The 20,887-nt window shown below is 32.2% G+C and overlaps 1 protein-coding gene across 1 annotated transcript; it reads right to left on the bottom strand.

Annotated features, from left to right (window-relative positions):
* Window positions 1–13,729: 13,729 nt before the first annotated feature.
* On the bottom strand, window positions 13,730–17,740 carry LOC144546699 (protein STICHEL-like 4). Its single transcript, XM_078295234.1, has 5 exons — window positions 16,052–17,740; window positions 15,282–15,501; window positions 14,533–14,959; window positions 14,154–14,217; window positions 13,730–14,041 (listed from the first exon to the last, which is right to left on the bottom strand). Exons 1-5 carry the CDS (start codon window positions 17,636–17,638, stop codon window positions 13,940–13,942), a joined length of 2,400 nt encoding a protein of 799 aa, XP_078151360.1. The 5' UTR covers window positions 17,639–17,740; the 3' UTR covers window positions 13,730–13,939.
* Window positions 17,741–20,887: the final 3,147 nt, after the last annotated feature.

Below are 20,887 nucleotides of genomic sequence, written 5' to 3'. Positions count from 1 at the left end.
TATTTTGTTGTTACCGAGTAAATTTATACTCTAATAAAATATCTATGCACTTGTTACAAATTAATTTAACCTTGATAATAATTTTATGAGACCAAAATAAAGCTTCTTGTATGCATTAATTTAACCTTTCAAATAGATGAATTCGCCTTGGCGCGAATGAATTAATATATTTTGTGCGCGCCTGAATTAGCGCGGGATCAATTTTTTGGCGTGCGCGGAATCAGATGAGGCAATGAAAAATAAAAATAGTAACCGAAATTTATTACCATAAATTACTTATTCTCCTCTATTTAAGAAACAGAAGAATCATTGAACTAATATATCACAGAGGATTAATTGCAGATTTAAAAAAATGGCTGGGAGACCTTTTGCAGTTGCTCAACAAAATTATGATGGTACCAATATGTGCATTGAAGAAAGACCAAATTGGCCTTCACATGCTCGTCGTCCTAGAGTAGGAGAAAATGAAGGAAATGGTATACTATTATCTCTCTTATTATATAATATTAACAATTTTTAATCTATCACATGCAACTGTTTTCTTTCAAGAAAATGAATACATAATATGGCCAGTCAATATTGGCTTATTAGACCCATTGATATATAATTAATTACCAAAAATATATTCTTTCAGATTATCTTATTTTGTGTCTGCAAATTATATTATTTTCAAATTCTGTTATTCTGCATCCGATTATAGAATTACAGAATTAAATACAACATTACTGAATGTTTTAGTGATTATGTTCTATGTATCATATGAATCCATTAAATATAAATCCCAAAACAGAGAGACGTGCATGTTGGAGAAAATTAATTTATTTGTCAAGGCATGACAAATGGATTTCATCATATTATTTGCTTGCTATGAAAACACACTAAATACACATTTAAAGTGACTAATTAATTAACCTCGTTGTTATTACTATGTTTTAAAAGTGGTCATTCTTTGTTAATTTTCTATAGTTTAGTATTCGTAGATTGATTAATATTGACGACATGAGATCCAATGCAATTTAATTTTTGTTCTTTTACAAGTAGAAATGGACAAGGAACACTTAAGGGCTACAAGGCAATAAAAAAATGGCACGCAAATAATCAAAATAAACTCCCAATTCAGTTCTCGACAACACTTGGTGGCGCGATTGGTGCTAATAGATGATCTTTCATTGACGACATTGTAGTTCAAATGCGCCATCATGCTCCACTTATAGGAGTTGAAACATGGTCTAAAGTACCAAAGAACAACAAGGATAGAATAGTACAAAAAGTGCTAGTAAGAATTTTTTTTTTTTTTTCAATTATACATTTGTGTATGCGTACTCTTTACTAGTAAAAAAACAGAGAATGTCATAAACTAATATATTTTAGTACAATGTAAGTTTGTGCAAGCTGTTTTTGCAATATCTTGTTTTATAGGATCATTGGGAATTAAAAGATGATGAAAGTACTAAAGAAAAAATATTAAAAATTGCTGGTGAAAGATACAAAACTTGGCGTTCCAAGTTAGCAGCTACTTACCGAGCATATGCAACTGATGATGAGTGTCTTAAAAACAAGCCTGAAGAGATTAATATGGATGTGTGGAAGCACCTCATTTATTTTTTTGGTACAGATAAATTTAAGGTACGATTGATAATTATATAACACTAATGTAGTAGTGGTTAATTACATAATTATACTTTAACAAGCTAACTTTTGTTATTTATCTATTATAGAAGAAGAGTGAAACAAATTCAGCAAATCGAGAAAAACGGAAGTTCAATCATGGTTGTGGGAGCAAGTCATTCTCACAAATAAGTTATGAAAATGTATGTATTAATTTTATTTTTCTTAGGTTTTTACTCATTAATTAAATTTGAACATAAAAAAAATATCTTAATAATCACAGCGTGACAAGGAAACAAATGAGGAGCCCAATGACTTAGATATATGGTTACTGACCCATAGCAGGAATGGGAATTGGTTGGATTCTGCATCTAAAGAATTATTTGTAAGTACATAAATTATAAATTCAATCTATTTTTTTTAGTTAAAACTTGATTATTAAAATTTCTAAAATCTTATGCAATGTACTTTTAGTAAACATGAATGTCTACTACTTAGGAAAATGCATGCGAGAAGATCGGAGAGAGAGAGGATGCAACAGGAGAGCCGTTGTCCACTGTTGAGCGAAATGAAATTTTTCAGGATGTTGCCGGTAACGAGTTGGGTTATTTTCTTGGTCGTGGCTACATGGCAAAAACGTCCAATTCAAACGGAGATGTGTGTCAACAGCTCAATGAACAAAAGGAAATTAATGAAAAACTTGTTGTTAGAGTGGAGGAGCTACAAGAAAGAGAAAGAGAACTCGAAGCATTGGTGATGGAAGAACGTGCCACACGAGAAAGACAAATGGAAAGACAAATGGAATTAATGCAAGACAAAGTTCGTGAAAGCGTGCGTGAGCAGCTTAGAGCTGCATTTCGAGAAAGAATATAATGTGAAAGATTAGTTAAATGTGTGTCGAGGTATCACAATAACATAGTTTTTGTTTTTTTTTTCTCAAGAAAATAATTAATAGAAATAAATTCTATGAATTGCAGCAATTTGTTATGCACTCTCGTGGATAATTTTATTATTTTAATATTGTTGCAGCGGTAGGACAAGGACAACAAATCAAGTATTTTCAAGGCGCATGAGGAGTTAGTTAAGTTTATCTAAATGCTATGCTAAGTGTGTTTAATTCAGAACGTCTTGTTGTTTTATTTAGTTAATTTATACACGTAATTCAATTCAAGTTGTTATCTGGTGTAGCAAGTTTTGAATACTTTGAATGATGTCGCCACTTTAATTCATAATTATTGAAAAAGATAGTTCAAATGTTTCGACTTCTAATTTTTCCATTGTATCTCTATTTTTAGATTTTAAAAAATTTAAATTTGAAACAAAATTTTCAAAATTAAACGGTTAGATATGATCTATAATATGTTCTCTAAAGAATTGCACTTACCATATTTATAATGAATTTTAATATTAACAACACTAATGCCCTTTGTCAAACAAAAATATTTTGCTGACATATATTTCTTAATTATATTTATTACATTCAATTATATTTAATTTATGTCTTCATTTTGATATAATTTTATTTTCAAAAAAAATTTAACAATTAACATCAAATAATAAATTTCTAGGACCTAACTACTTGTATTCACCATTAATAATAGACATATATAGCATCCACAGAAATATGAATTTTTTTTCCCATCAGTTAGTTAGAAGAAAGAAAACTTTTGGCACGGAAATAGATAAATTTACCGAAATTTAGAAGAAGAAAATATTACCGGAAAATATATACCTCCTTTTTACCATAACTTGTGAATTTTGTATTGCAACAAACTTGTCCATTGCAATATTCAATAATTTTGTTGCAAAATCTTTTTTTCGGGCAACCATCAAATTTAGTTGCAAAAAAACTAATTAGTTGCAATATTTAATATTTCTTGCAACAAATTAATTTTGTTGCAAAATCATTGATTTAGTGCAACCAATTCTCTTCCAGTTGCAATAATTTGTTGCAAAACGTCTATTTTGGAGTAGTGGAAGGATAATTTTTCATTCATATATTTCATCATCAATCTATGGAATTCAATGGAGAGGGTCTCATCGGCACTCTAGCTATCTATCAGATAATCAGATTTAAAGAATTATATATATTTTTTTTAGTATAGGTTGGAGGTTAAGCCACCCAACTATTTAATATCTACAAAGAATTAGATTATATAAACATATTTCAAATACCAAGCAGTTAATTGAACTCTCAAACCCATTAATTGGAGCATTATGAATCCTATGGCACCGATTGAACTAGTTTATGGTCTGATAAGTGATAAAATAAGACTTTCCCTTGTTTCCTTGTGGAGTCACCATTTAGCACTTTCATATATAGTAGAGATGTTTATAATTACCGGATCCAACTGGCTGCTGTCAAATACCCTCTATCTTCATCCTTCTAACTAATTTCTTTCACAAATTTTGCACTTCATATTCCGCAGAGTCTTCCACACATATAGGGGGGTAATTTTTTTAAAGTCGGCCAGTTATCAGATTTTCTTTTATTTAGTGCTGGTAATGAACCGGACCCAACCAGACAGATCAATTTAACCTGATCTGTTTTGGATCCAGCCCAACTCGATCTGATAGGTTAGTGGGTCAGATTCAAGTTTGAAGTTTTCTGACTTATTCAGAACATGTTGGATTAGATCATAACCAGTTTGACCCGGCCCGACTTGTTAAGTTTTATTTAATTTTATATAATTCTTAAATAGGGTAATTCAACAAGCACAACAATCGTCATTCCGAATCGAACTCCTTTCAAACTAGTCCACTCATGATTTGACGAATCAGATCTGGGTCAGGTCACCTAAGACCTGATAGTGAATTGGCTTGGGTCTGACCAGCATAAGAAAAATAGTAAGCGATTGAACTCGGACCTGATCAGACCCAAAATTTGCCACCCATAGTCATATTTTAAGAAGAAGAACTATGATATGTCAGCCCATGTATATAAACTCTCAGAAATTGGAAGTTGCGAGCTTAATGGTGCATCAGCATCAATTTGATATTATCAATTTCAATTAATTGATCATAAAGAATATTTGATATCTATTTTTAACCCTAGTTTTAATTTTAGAGGAATATTATCTTTATTAGCAAATCAAGTGAATCGAAAGAAATTAAACTTACTTTTTTTAACTATCCACATTTAATGCCATCCTCTGTTTCCACCTGAACTCTCCCCTGGTTTCATGTACTTGCTATTTCTTTCTCATCAACAAACACCCTTTGGGTATAATTATCCAACTTTTTACTATTACTCATTCTATATATTGATATTTTTTCTGGGGGTTAATGGGCAAAGAGAGAGAGTGGAACACTTGCGCCAACCAGTGGTGAGAGATGGTCATGGCGAGGATAACTAGCTCATGTGTGCTTATTCTTTTCATTGTTCACTCTGCTTCAAAGTCACAAATTAATTGGTGAAGAGTACCTAAAGTTTAAGAAAGAGAGACAAGCGTCTAACAAGGAGCTCGATAATACATTCCTCAAGGTAAAAATAAAAATAAAAATATTGGTCATAAAAAATGAAATTAACAAGATGTCAATTTCTTCTGTAGTTATATATCAACTTCTAATGTTTAATTCTCTTTTATCATTTTTTTTATATTTCTTCAATTTAGATTGGAATGAAAGACATATTTGATTGTTTTGATATCTATAAGCAGCCAGCATTTGATCATCCCTTGCTTAGAAACCACATTATTCAGGTGAGCTTACCTATGTTATTTTAACTTTATTTGAACTCCGTTAATTTATATTTAGCTTCACATTGACGAATGTGTAATACAGTTGAAGCCTAGTATAGAACTGAAAATTTTCAAAGGTGAATCTGCCAAAGGAGTCAAGAATTTCAAACACAATTCGAGGACAAGTTGCCCAGAAGGAACCGTTCCTATACAGCGGACCAGTAGAAAGAATTTACTCAAAGCAAAGAAATTTGTTAATATCCAAAAAGAAAACAAACTTTGATCAAACTCAAGCTTCTAATGATGGAAATACTGTAAGTTCATGCATGGAATGACACTTCCCAATTTGGTAAAGCATGATTTAGTATTTGCTTCATAGTGAACTACTTTTTTATGCTTAATTATGAAATAAATATTGACTAATAAGTGAGGCTGTGGCACTATGCATAGCGCACATCGGTCATAATATGAATTTATATCTTCATTTTAAAGTTCAAATAGCCGATCCAAACAATTGAACATGATCTCCATATAAAATTGTACTTGGAGACCAAATTTTACATTTTTTTATATTTTTTTTACTATTTTTTATAGGTAGAAAATCACTACTTTCGGATGGTCCTGAATCTTAGATCAAGTGATTACATATCTAAAAAAATCCTAAAAAATGTAAAATTTGCCATCCAAGTAAATTTGTATATGGAGATTATGATGAGCATTTTGGATCGACTATTTGGACTTTGAAAATAGAGATATAAATCCATAATACAGACTAGTGTGTGCATAGGTACAGACCAGTGTGCGCTATGCATAGTACCGTAGCCTCACTCTAATTACCAATTATATCTCAAGATGGTACATGAAATTGCTCACTCCCTACCTTTATTCATGCAGCAAGTGGATCTTATAATATCCAGTGGGGATAATTGGAAGTACTACGGAGCAGAGGCCTTGATGGATGTTTACAGTATCTCAGGTGTAAAACAAGACCAGGCCTCCATTGGTCAAGTTATGTTAAGCAAAGACGAAAATGGCCCGTCGGATTTTATAAACCCAATACATTTCAGATGGGGTGTAAGTTTTCTTCTTGGTTTAAAACTTAAATAATTTAACGAGGTGGCGTCTCTCTCGTTTCAATATTCTAGTGCAGCTAATTTCATCAGTATCACAGGTATACTATCGACTATATAGTGATTCGATTTCTCGTTTCTTCATGTATTGGAATGTAAGTACCAATTTAGCTACTTGTAAAGCTGCAATCTCTTCAAGCATATACTAAATTGAACAGAAACCCCTCCGTCTCTTGCCCAAAATAATATATAATAGAAAAGATGATGATCATGATGATGAATAAATAACATAAATGATTAGTATGTATTGATTAGACCTACCAATTAATTAATTAATTAATCAGGTTGTGTTTGGTTCAGATAAAGTTAGATTAGTATTCGGGTTGTTTTGAAATGATTATTATCGAGTTTAACTGTGCTTTAGGTTTGAATAACTACATAAGTCAGATCATGAGGTTTTGATTTTATCGTGTTTTAAATTGATCTGAGTACGGGTTATTTGAGCGTCACATCGGGTTATAATGTGGTATGGGTTATCTAGCTACAGATGGATTTGAGTGTCGGCTTATTTCATTTGATATTGTTACTAAGATACAGCCTTTATTATAACATTTTTTTTTTTTTTCCTTTTTGCAGTCTGATGGATTTGTTGTTCAGTATGGTGGTCCAGGAAGAACAAGACATTTAAAAATTAAATCTCAGTAGGAAATTGAAAATAGTTGGTGGGTATAATTCATATTGATGATCAATAATTAGACTTTATTATGTACTTGAATTTTCTTTTATTAGTGGTCTATTTGAATTCTTTATTTGAGGGAAGAAAGTGGAAGATAATTGCAGGGAAAATATCTAAAAGTGAAAAGAATAGCACATTAGTATGTCACCTACATAAGATTTGGCACTCTCTATATATGTTCTCTTCTTTGTATTTTCACCCATAATGAACTAAATGGTCTGGTGATTTGAACCAACGAATTAAGCCAAATTAAACAAAATTTTAAATGGGTCTATCTACAATTATCATACAATGTTAGTTGATAAAATAAATAGATCAGCGAATTCAAACTTTTGAATTGCAGAGGAAAATGTTGTTTATGCCTACACTTAGGACCGGAGAATTAATTCTTCCCCAATTGCAGACCTAGCTAGTTGATGATTTTGCGAAAAAATAACAAAGAAATAATGTAGTAGAAATTCTTTTATATTGGTATATTACATCTCATATGTTACTACCACTATTTATACTAGTTTAATTACAACGGCTCGATCTATAGAGCTCTTAATGACAACGACTATATTGCTTCTTAATTACAACTGCTACATTGTCCCTTAATTAAAACGGCTATATTGCATCTTCAAATTCTAACTGCTCTAATAGTTGTTATTTCCAACACTCCTCTTCAAGTTGAGCATGTAGATATCAATTAGCCCTAACTTGTAATTATTATTTTCAAAAGGTCTCGGATCTAATCCTTTTGTGAATATATCTGCCAATTGTTCTTCACTTCGTACAAATAGTGTTTCAATTTTCTTTACTTGAATTTTTTCTCTAATAAAGTGACAATCTACCTCGATGTGTTTTGTTATCTCATGAAACACCGAGTTGGATGCTATGTGTCGTGCCACTTGATTGTCGCAAAATATTTTTATTAGTGTTTGAATATTAATTCTCATATCCTTGAGGAGTTGCTTGATCCATGTCAATTCACTCGCAGTTGATGTCATGGCTCGATATTCCGTCTCGGTGCTTGATCATGCTATGCCATTTTGTTTCTTGCTTTTTCATGTGACTAAATTTTCGCATACAAACATGCAAACCAGTTGTTGACCTTCAATCAAAGCTATTGGCCCAATTTTCATCGAAATAGCCACATATTTCATTAGAATTATTATTTTTTATCAAAATTCATTTTCTAGGTGTTCCTTTTAAATATCTTAAAATCCTATTTATTGCTTCTAAATGTGGTGTTCTAGGAGCATGCATAAATTTACTAATTTGGCTAACCGAAAAAGAAATATTCGGTCAAGTTACGGTAAGATAAATCAATTTTTCTACAATTCTTTGAAATTGATTTATATCTTCTAATGGTTCACCATCTTTGGAATTTAGTTTGCATTTATTATCTATTGGGGTAGGCCGGCCTACAACCTATTTTACCGGTTTCTTTTAATAAGTGAAGAGTGTATTTTCTTTATGACATAGATAAATCTTTTTTTGAAAAACTACATCTATTCCTAGCAAATATTTTAGATATCCGAGATCCTTAATTTCAATTTTTTCCCTCAATTTTTTTTTTAATTTTTTGGATTTTTCTTGATAATCACTCATGGTGATTATAATGTCATCTACATAAACCAAAATTAAGGTTGTTGATCTACCATCATTTTTAGTGAACAATGAATGGTCAGCACTACTTATTTTGAAATTAAAAGTTAATAAAAAAGAACTTAATTTTCCATACCATGCTCGTGAAGATTGCTTTAATCCATAAATTGATTTGTTTAACCTAGAAACTAGGTTAGAGTTTTTTTTTTTTCATTTTATGACCGGATGGTAGTGTCATATACACCTCTTCCTCAAGTATTCCTTCAAGAAAAATATTTTTAACATCCATTTGATGAAGGTCTCATCCATTGTTTACCGCAATAAAAAAAACAAAATTATAACAGTGTTCATTTTTGCTTACGATGCAAAAGTTTCATGATAGTCACTATTCCATAAGTTTGGGTGTATCATTTAGCGACTAATCTAACTTAATTTGTACCGTTTCTATGATACCATCACTATGATATTTAATTTTATAAACTCATTTGCAACCAACCGGCTTTTTATCTTTCGATAATTGTACAATTACTCATGTTTTATTTTTTTTCAAGAACTTCTAGCTCTTCTTTCATAGCCTTGGACCATGTCGGGTTTTTTATGGCCTCATGATAAATGTTTGGTTCTTCCTCTTTTGATAAAGAGGTTATAAAAGCTTTATATTGAGATGAGATTTTTTCATAAGAAATAAAATGTTGTATAGGATACAATACCGAATACGTTATGTAGTCTCTAAGTTTGGTGGAGGGTTGACTTACCCGCGACGATCTTCTAACCACACGTTCCTTCATTTCCTCATTTTCATTATTGTTGTCACTCTTTCTCCTTCTTCTATTTGATTATTTGACTCGGATTCATGATTGTCACTCTCTTCTACTTTATTATTTGACTCGGGTTCATAATTATCACTTGACAAATTTTCTTGAGTATTTATTTGAGGTAAAAGAATGATATTTCTATTAATGTCATGATGGTTAAATGTTTTCTCCTTATTATTAAAATAAGGTTCTTCTTCACAAAAAATAACATCTCTCGAGATATATATTTTTTTATTAATGGAATCATAGCACTTGTATTTTTTTTTGTAGAAGAATATCCTAAAAAAATTGTTTTGAAAGATGTATGATCTAGTTTATCTTTTCTTTTAATATGTACAAAACAAGTGCAACTAAATATTTTTAAATGATCAATATTAGGTTTTTGTTGAAAAAGGATTTATAGTGGACTTTTATTTTCTAGTCTAGTGCTTGATAATCTATTTATCAAGTATGTGGCACTAAGAATGGCATTCGATCAAAATCTTTTTGGGGCATTTGTTTGAAATAAAAGTGCTCTTGTTACTTCTAACAAATGTCTGTTTTTCCTCTCCGATACACAATTTTGTTCGGGAGTATTTATATAAGTTGTTTGATGAATTATTCTTTTTTTCTTTAAATAAGTTTGCAAAATTATTATTTACAAATTCCGTACTGTTATCGGATCTAAAAATTTTAATTTTGGCATTAAATTGATTTTCAACACGATTTGCAAATTCTAGAAAATAATAGAAAACTATATCTTTAGATTTAAGCAAATATAATCATGTGGTTCGTGAGAAATTATCAATAAACACCACAAAATATTTAAATCCATTATAAGAAATAATTGGGACCGGACCCATACATCGAAATGGATTAATTGAAAAGGTGCTTCACTTTTACTATTTGACAAAGAAAAAGGAAGTATTGTTTGTTTAGCTAACTTGCAAATATCACAACTAATACATTTTTTTAAAGGAAAATTAAAAAACTTATTCAAAATTTGATTGGAAGGATGCCCAAGCCTCTTATGTCAAAGTTCTCGATCTATTGACTCCTTTGTTACACTAAAAATTTAATTCTTGATTTTTCATAATATAAAGCTCATTCTTTAGAAATCCTTCACCAATTATCTTTCTGGTTTTCCGGTCTTTAAATTGTACATTGCTTGGAGAAAATATTGCATTACAATTTAGCTCATTTTGTTAATCTTTTAATTGAAACTAAGTTGGTTGACAAAGCTTCTAAATATAATACATGTTTTATTTCTTTAGAGAATATGTTAAATGCACCAATACCATTAATTTGGACTTTCCGAACACATGGTTGGTAGCGCCGCTATCTAGAATTAATTATTTGATCAATTAAATTATATTGAATGGAGTTTAGATCTATACCATTCATATTTTATTTAGCATACCACATGCACAAGCACAACTGGTGAAATACTTGTTGCATTGTATCCACTGGCTGTGACCTGCTAATGGAGCTCTCCAATCTTGGCTCAAATGAAGAGAATGCGGTATATGTGCTAAAACGTTTCTTTCCTCTTTTCTTTTCGAGCTCGTTCCTTTCGCCTCCTTCAACTGCTTTGTTATCGTTGCCTTTCCATTTTCTCTCTGGATCTCCCCCTTTCTTTGATCTTTTTCCCTTTTTCGGTTTGAGATGAGGGTGCAAACAGTGGCGGAAGATAAGTCATCCAACCCCCAAAATTTTCATTTTTTTTTAAATCAAGTACTTTGAAATTTAACTAAAATGTGTATATTATATATACTAGCCGCCCCTATGTATAATACAAAAATGTATAGGACTTCAATATAAGATTCACATGTCACTTTTTTCAACTCTTCAGAGTCCAGGCTTGACACGTGAAAAATAATATGAAAGCATCTTTGTCTCTTTTGATCATTTTGAAAAGATGTTGAAAAAATGAAAAGATGTTGAAAATCGAAAGTGAAAGTAAAATAGGGAAAAAAAAATAGTTGTGCTTCTAACTATTTTGGAAGACACAATCATCCAAGAAAAAAAAAAAAAAAAAGAGTTACAGAAATTAAATTTAGAAGGTACGGTTAGAAAGAGAGAAAAAAAATCAAATTTAAAAAGGTAAAATTAGCGCGAATGTGCCAGTTTTTTCTCCAATATTTCACATGACGCTTCTCTCTACTCTTTCAACGGAAGCTTGGGTACATAATTAAGTTCGGATATAATTAGTCACTTCCTTAATATAATTCTCTCCTCAGATCCAGAACAATCAAGCTCAAGCTTTCATCCAATTAATTAAGAACAAGGTGTGTACTTAATTACTATCTGTTATATATATCAAATTCATTTTTCTTTAATTATAATTGTTGAAGTAATTTTTTCAATATTTTGGAGTTCAATTTAATTACCTAGGCCGCAATACTTAACTTATTGTCAGTATTTAATTGTTATTCATTAATAGTAAATTTCAGATAAAGGTTAATTTTAGCTTTTTACTTTCATATTAAATTGTTAATATTATATTTTTCTATTCACAATGTCTTTTAGATTTTTAATGTTTTGCATAAAAATTAAATTATGTTAAAAATAATTTGTGTATGGAATTATAGAAGAGATTATTTAATTTTTGGTGGGTATAATTTGCGTATGAAATTATAGAAGAGATTATAAGTCTAAATTTTTTAGGAAATAATTAGTCTAAATTTAAATAAAGAAAATATGTATATGAATACGTTATTTTTTTTTATAGACATGTTATTTTATTGGTATTATTTATTTATTGTATTTAAATGAAGAATAATATTATCTTGTGTTATAAATTTTGATTTTTATTAAAAAAAAAATCAAATATGTGATGTTTAGCCAATTAGTCCCTCTTATACGTAAAGTCAAGTTCCGCCTCTGGGTGCAAGAACCAACACCTCTCGTGAGTATGGGCCGGTTTTTTGCAATATGTGCACTTTTCCCTCTCCACCTTAGGTTTTTGAAATTGATTTTGGGGGTTTGAAAATGAAACTCTAGCAACGAATGCATGGGCGTCGTGTCTCTCACTGTTAAGTTGGGACATGTTGACTGTTATACAACTCTTTGGTATTTTTTTTTAAAAGTTGGCTATTACAACAGCCCTTGAGTGACCTATTGGCGCTTGATTTTGAACTCGGTTTTTATACCTGCTCTGATACCATGATGATTTTGCAAAAAATGACAAAAAAAAAAGAATGTAGTAGAAATTTATGTATATTGGTATATTACATCTCATATGTTACTACCACTATTTATACTAGTTTAATTACAACGGCTTTATAGAGCTCTTAATGACAACGGCTATATTGCTTCTTAATTACAACTGCTACATTGTTCCTTAACTAAAAGGGCTATATATATTGCATCTTCTAGCCTTCTTAATTACAACTTCTACCTTGTCCCTTAATTAAAAGGGCTATATTGCATCTTCAAATTCTTACTGCTCTAATAGTTGTTATTTCCAACACTAGTCTTACTTTTCATTATTCTTGTCATTATAATATTCTCTTCACATGTACCGACAAATTAAAGTCCTCGTATTTTCACAAATTAAATTAGATCAAATTTATGCGGGCCCTTTTGTAATGGTAATTGTTTTAATTAACACCCTGCTGGACCATCCGATATACTTAAAGATCTGTGCAGATTAAATCTACACTAATATTGAAGCTTCTCGATTATAGGCTGTGACCGAACTAACTCTATTTAAAATCAGACGGCTAACTCAAAGGACAAAAGTTAATGCAGACGATACGTACTCGTATAAATCTACTGCGATCCAACAGATTCGCAGGATCCCTGCGATTCTAATCTCAATCATTTATATATTTTAGAATTTGTGCTCAAAAACTCTCTTTTTTAAGATTTCTACATTCTAATAAATGAATGGCTGGAATTGGAATCGCAGGAACCTGCCATTCTGTAGGATCGCAGCAGATTTGCATCCGTGATAGAAGGGCACTGCCATTTTATATAGTAAGGTGTACCTTACAACCTGTGACAGCGGTCCAGTTTCCCACACAGAGAATGAGAGAATATTGCTGAGGAAAAACAACATAGAAGCAAACATCAAAAGGAGCAATTAGTCGAGAACAGTAATTTTTGTTTAATAGGTTTTTTTTTTCCTTTCTCATTCAAACAAGTGAACGTTACAGAAGAAATAGGTTGCTGACTCACGTGCATCCATTCAGAAAGTCATTTCATTACGTTTTATTTTTCATATAATAGACAAAAAGAAAAAAAAAATCATAATGAATTATTAGACGAGCGTTGATGGGAATAAATGTTGATTTACACAATATTTGCTTAGCCGAAGCAAATGAGATAGCAGTGGCTATGCAACTAATTCGACAAACAAACTCACCATCAAAAAAAAAAAAAAAAAAAAAAAAAAAGACAAACAAACTAAACAATAGAATCTAAAAGAAGGAAAGAATGAAAGAAACAAAGAAGAGCCTAACTAGCATTTTCTCTTGTACACAAACAGCCTCTTCCACATGCTACAATATTTGACAAATGGAATTTGTGCTTCTGGGATTTTAGCTTCAGCTTCAGTGACTGCAAGTTGAAATCACATCAAGAATAATGAATATATTTCGATGCATCAATTACAAGAGACCGATAGCTATGTTCTAAGTCTACTATTTACAAAGAAATAACAAACAAGTACCTTTGATTTAGGTATTTGAGGGGCACCACAACAGATGAAGCTTCTAGACCTTGATTCAAGCCTCCTGTGGAAAATAAATATTATTGAATAAACCTCAATATGATGCAACAACAAATTAGAAAGTATTACAGGTACATTAGAGTAAAGTTACCACCAATAGGCCTCTAATGGCACTTTTTTGTTTCCAAAGTAAGAGTTATAGACCCCATGTGCCAGTTTGATTCATGCCACTATGTATAGATAGAACCAATCTGTACCAGTTAGGATTCCCTTTAATTCTGGTTACTCGTTATGAACCGTAATTACCATACTGGTATCTCACTTCATCAGAGGTGTAGTATCAGTCACTGAGATTTACCAAAATATCGATAAAACTTACAAGTTTTGTTTCTCCAGTTTCTCAGCAATAGATATTGCCTTCTGTCTTGACCAACCCCCTCCTTCAATCTGGTTTATAACTTGTGCAAGAGATACCTTCCCTTTGACCAGACTTAGCTGACGTGGCACCGGATCCGTAGTCAATGCATTTTGCAAAGCCAAACTGGTTTCTGGTGCAGCTTCCTCCACTTCAATAATCTCTGATTGAAGGTTAGTTGGGTAACGTGAGGATCGAGGTGGGGCCCGCCTGTCAGGAGAAGGGGAAGGGGAAGGGGAAGGGGAAGGGAGGATGTAGTGCGCGTCAGGTGCAAGTTGGAGAAGTGCAGCAGTTAACCAAGTTATTTTATCGTTAGAGACTCTCAATTGTTTCTCGGCTTCAGATAGGACTTTTAAGGCTTGGCGTAGCCTTTCTGTGTCTTCTTTTGAGACTAAAACAATACAAAAGAAAAAAATATATATTAATATCGCAGCTAATAAGTACAGCTGCTGCAAGTAGTAAGAATTATACTGGGTTGGTACCATATTGAGTTTTTTGTAAAACTTTTTTTTGGTTTGAAGTTTTTAGTTTGAAGATTCATACACATTATATTTTTTTGCTCCATTATATCTTTCTTTTATTTAATTTACATTGGGGTTTCTTTTATTTTCATTTCAGTTCTCAACCAATGTTCCACATATACCTTCAAGGCCATTCTTTCACAAGGAAACCTGCATTTCTTGAAAAATAAGTGATAAAAAAAATAATCTTACCGGTCAGATGGTGAAAGAACCTTCGCCTTGGCCTTTCCCGTGTGAACAAGTGTGTGCCAGCAAGGATGTCCGTTATTATTGTTGCAAGCTGTGACATCAGCGCCATGGGCTCCATGCCTGCTTCAGTAACTTCTCTGAGGCACTTTACCGTGTTTGCGGTGTCAGCCGACAATGCCAGATCAAGCAGATCCACCAACTTCTCATCAGAGACCACACCAATCTAAGAATGAATAAAGAGAGTTAGCGATGTAATATGAAGAGTACCTTAAAATTATAACAAAATATTTGAAAGGGTATTGATCAGATTTAAAGAAACATTAAGCAACTCTCCTTCTAGTCTTTTGTTGGGAGTAGGGCCTGTTAATGAGACTGGAATAACTTTGCTACCTTCTTCAAATTGTATATCAAAATTGTGATCTCTTCCTAGAAAATGAAACTAGTCTTAACCATCAACGTAAAGCAGCAACTTTATTGGAATTTACATTCCTATTGATGTGATCAACTTTGAATAATATTCTTCCAACAGATCATAAATAAAGGAAAAGAAACTAATAACTAATAATTTAGGGGGAAAAATGGTCACATGCCAATCAAAATTTTCCTAAATGAAACAGTACCCAGTAATTACAAAGAAAAATGACAAAATTTCAATTTCCTAAATTAGAGTTGAGGTCTCCCATAGCAAACTTTAAGAAGACAGATAGTGATGTTTCCTAAAATTATTCCATTACATATTCAAAATGATCAGCAAAAGCACACAGCAAACTTACAAGTTCTTGAACTAGAGAAGTTGAAATCTTCTGCCCAATCAAACCCAACTGCTCCAACATCATCTCAGCATCTCTCAATGATCCATCAGACCTTGCAGCAACCAACTGCAATGCATCCTCATCTACTTCCATATCTTCACTATTCGCCACCGATTTTAACACACTAACAATATCTCTCTCTTTAATCTTTGGAAAGAAAAACTTCTGACTCTTGGACACAACACTGTGTGGCAACTCAAGACCAGATGAGATAAAAATAAAAACCACATGCCGGGCCGCTCGGTCAATCACCTTTGATATCCGTCCCCATGTTTCACCCGGCAAATTCTCACAATCTTCAAATATGAATACTTTGTATTGTGATGATAGCGTAGACTGTAGCATAGTCTTATCTAGCATATCTACAATCCGGCCTGATTCATGGGTCCCAACGGGTCCCACCTCAATCAAGCTCTTACTTTTGCCCATATTGTATGAGATGCAAGAAGAGCAGGAGTTGCATGGTTTAGAATCATGTGTTGAGGTGCAACAAAGTGCTTTTGCAAATAAACGTGCACATGAGGTTTTACCGGTGCCATGAGGCCCATAGAACAGATAAACTAACCCAATCTTTCTTTTTATAATGGCATTTGAGAGAGCTTGTACTACCAAATTCTGGCCTATTATATCCTTAAATGCTCTTGGAGCATATTTTTGGATCATGCTCCTGTGTTGGTTTTTCGATCTGTTTTGGTTCAATCTGTTCCGGGACCTTGAATCAGAAACCAAATCAGAATCATTTTCTACACTCTGATTTGAGAATATACTCAATTCACCTGAAAATCTCTTCTGCAAGTACGTATTCACACTTGATGCTGTGAGTAACGGCAACACCTCTGACTCAGAACTAGTCAAAGAGTTCAAATTCAAGCACGTACCATGCATTGGTGGCGGGGTGGTACCATCGCCCCTGCTCCCCTTCGAATTAGATAAACCGCATGAGAGAAAAGACTTTCCTTTGTTATGAATTCCCGACCAATTAAATGGTAAGCCACACACATTTTTTAAACCCTGGGACATCTCCAATTCACCATCCTCTTCAAATTCTCTCGCATGGCCTTTTCCAAATATTGCATCTTGTGAACTTGAGTTCACTGAGCCATTACTCTGAACAGGTTGTGTGCGGTCATGGCCATGCCTCGCCACTCCTTTGACCCTCCTCTTTTTCCTCCTAACCACACCATTCCCACCTACCCTATCCACCAATTCACCTTCTGCCTCTTCAATCGAATCAATTGCTGCAACTTTTGATGGTGCGAGATTCGACGACCTGGTCGACAGCCGTCCAACCTCGCTTCGATATCCGTGCTTAGCACGGCCCTTCTGTGCAGCCTCACTAGGCGAGAACCAAGATGGGGGGCTGGTAGAAGGGTCTCTCAGCGAGCGGGACCGCTGGAGTAGCACCAAATCACGCATTAAATGGTGTTCCATGTCCATTGCCGTGCTTGGGCTGTGCCGGTGATGCTGGCGTATATGTGGATGATGATTTCTAAGGTGGATGCAATTGGTGAGGTGGAGATGGGATTGGCTGTGGTTTTGCCTAGCCATAGCCCTTGGTGCATTGCAAAGATGCAAGCTTTGGTTTCACAATGGAGGCAACGGAGGTGAGCTTGTGTTGAGAAAGTAATGTTAGTGTCACGGAGTGTTACATAAAAGAGAGAGGAGAGGCTCTTAAGTAAAGCCAATTTTGAGTTAAGATCTAATCCGTCCGAGGTGGAATGCACGGAGGTCCCTCGTGCAGAAATAGATCTGACAGTCCAGATCTAAATACAAAATTTAAGTTACCTTAGGTTATAGGAATAGCACTGGATCTGGGATGGTTGGATCAACTGTATGCTGTTTGTCTTGTTATTGGTTCTTTTGCTACTGGCTCACATGGGAGCTTCGAGTTTTCCCGTTGGAGAGAGACTGTAGATGCAGCCTATTTTTTTGGTGTTTGCTGTACTGCGGAGATATTGGATGTCACATCGAAACCGGCCGAATTTTTTATTAATAGAAATAAAATAAATAAAATATTTAAAAAGAACACTACTGTTGAGTTTTTTCGAAAACTAAGTAGACCGGGTCCTGTAAACCCGTCCCACCGGACGGGTCCAATTGACCCGTCCCGGTTAATCGGATTAGCCGTTAACTAACATCACGGAAAAAAAAAAAAAAAAAATTCCGGACGGATTTAAGCATCCCGTCCCGAGTCTGTTTAAAAAAAAAAAAAAAATCTGGACGGGTTAAGTAAACCCGTCCAGAATTTGAAATATTATATTTATATTATATTATTATATTATATTATATTATATTATTATATTCTATTCTATTATATTATATTATTATATTATATTATATTATATTATATTATATTATATTATATTATGATTTTATATATATTATATTTTTTTGTTTTTTATATTATATTATTATATTAATATACTTATATATATATATTATATTATGAATAGAACTAGTTTAGTTGTGCTTAAGTTCACCAAAGTGTTTGCTGAGCTTAACTCCAAAACTTATTAAATCGTTTTCAAATGACGAATTCAAACCGTTAGAACCTGCCTATCTTGCGAGTGATGCATCTACATGTGAAAATTTTAAACGTTCAAATTAATTTAGTATAAAGTCAAGCGGTAAGAAAACGTTCAAAAAATAAATGCACTAAAATTAATTTATTAATCTTTTAATCTTGACCGATTGACTTTATACTAAATTAATTCAAATGTTTAAAATCATAATATAATAATATAATAATATAATAATATAATATAAAAAACAAAAAAAATATAATATATATAAAATCATAATATAATATAATATAATAATATAATATAATATAATATAATATAATAATATAATATAATATAATATAATATAATATAATAATATAATATAATATAATATAATATAATATAATAATATAATATAAATATAATATTTCAAATTCTGGACGGGTTTATTTAACCCGTCCAGATTTTTTTTTTTTTTTTTTTTTTTTTTACAGACTTGGGACGGGATGCTTAAACCCGTCCGGGAATTTTTTTTTTTTTTTTTTTCCGTGATGTTAGTTAACGGCTAATCCGATTAACCGGGACAGGTCAATTGGACCCGTCCGGTGGGACGGGTTTACAGGACCCGGTCTACTTAGTTTTCGAAAAAACTCAACAGTAGTGTTCTTTTTAAATATTTTATTTATTTTATTTCTATTAATAAAAAATTCGGTCGAAACCGGTCCATTGGAGACCGGTGAGGTACGGAAGTTGGATGCTTTAGCTATGTGTACATGAGAGGTTCCCCAAACGTATTGAGTTCGCGTCCTTTACATTAACTCGTTAATACATTTTAGCGATGTAATTTTAAACGGAAGCTAATCTGATTTTCCGTCTATAATGTAGAACTCTTTAATATTAGTGACTTAGTGCAGATTTAATTCGTATAAATATTAAAGCGGATTGAATAATCCAAATGCATTAACTTAAAAGATTTTTGAGTTAATGCAGAGGATATGAATTGAAATATTTTATGGCATTTCATTGTTACTTGTTAGTATGAATTATTTTTAAAAGAAAACTCATATTGATGTCTATGTTATTGACTTATTTTACAAATATTTTCCCAAGACAATAAATTCGTTGAAACTATAAGGTAATATTAAAATTATGTTATTTAGATAGATTATATAATCAAATTTGGTGTAGCTTAAATATTATTTGACAACTAATCAAATGCTGAAAAACTCATTTAGCTTAATTGATGATGAAAATATATCATCTTTGGAAAAAGCATCTTTTAGATATTTAAAATTTTATTCATCTGACTTTGATAAGTGTTATTACTTTTCTATCGAAAATTAATTACCAAAAAATATTTAGAAATTTAGAAAAAAAAATGCAAAAATAAAATAAATATATAAAATATTAGTTATGAGATATTAGCTGTAAATATTTCCTATGAATTTTTTGTTCCTAATTATTTATGATTCTTATTCAAATTTCTTTAATTGTAACCAATAAACTATATTATTACGCTTTATGCCATAACAAAATATGTCAAAAAAATTAAGGACACATCACCACAGTATTTGACACAAAGTACTTGACATTTTAAGATCCCTTCTTAATATATATGTGTACATGATCCTCACCAAGGAAACATTAATTAAATTTCATCTCGTGCTCCTTTATTAAAAGAAAAACCAATAAATGTTGTCTTTTAATAATGCACATGTGATGGCGTGGGGATCTCGTGTGGGATCCCTACCAAAGTACCAATGTTACTAATTTTCCCATCAATGGGAGATGAGGATATGGTGGCAACAATCGTACGGTTTATATATATAAATGTTGGCAGCCTCAAATGATTATTACGGTTTAGGCTTTGTGAAAGAGAGGTGCTGAGGTGGTACATAACAACTATCACAATCATTTGCATTGTATCTAGATGAAAAAGAAAACACAGAAGGAACTTACGGACTACAATTATTTCAATGCTATCAATGCTCTCAATGAATGTGGGCCCGGAATATAGCCACTAGTCGATTGTTCCTTTTTGGGAAGTGAAGAGTTTGATGACAATTATTATGTAATCAGCATATTTGAACAAAATGAGGAATTTTTTTTATAAACCATAACTAATTAAATCAAATTTACCAAACTAATATGATTACTTTTTTTTTTTTAAAACCACAAAGACCGAATGGCCATTTCGGTCTCCACATTTACTTTTTTCTCAGACCGAATTAGCCATTCGGTCTTCAAAAAAAATTTAGTTTTCCACAGACGCGGCCACAGAAGATTCGAATGG

The sequence above is a fragment of the Carex rostrata genome, chromosome 30 (assembly GCF_964058835.1).
Source record: "Carex rostrata chromosome 30, lpCarRost1.2, whole genome shotgun sequence".
Classification (NCBI taxonomy): domain Eukaryota; kingdom Viridiplantae; phylum Streptophyta; class Magnoliopsida; order Poales; family Cyperaceae; genus Carex; species Carex rostrata.
Note: the sequence above shows the minus strand (reverse complement) of the source record. Positions and strands in the feature narration are given on the sequence as shown.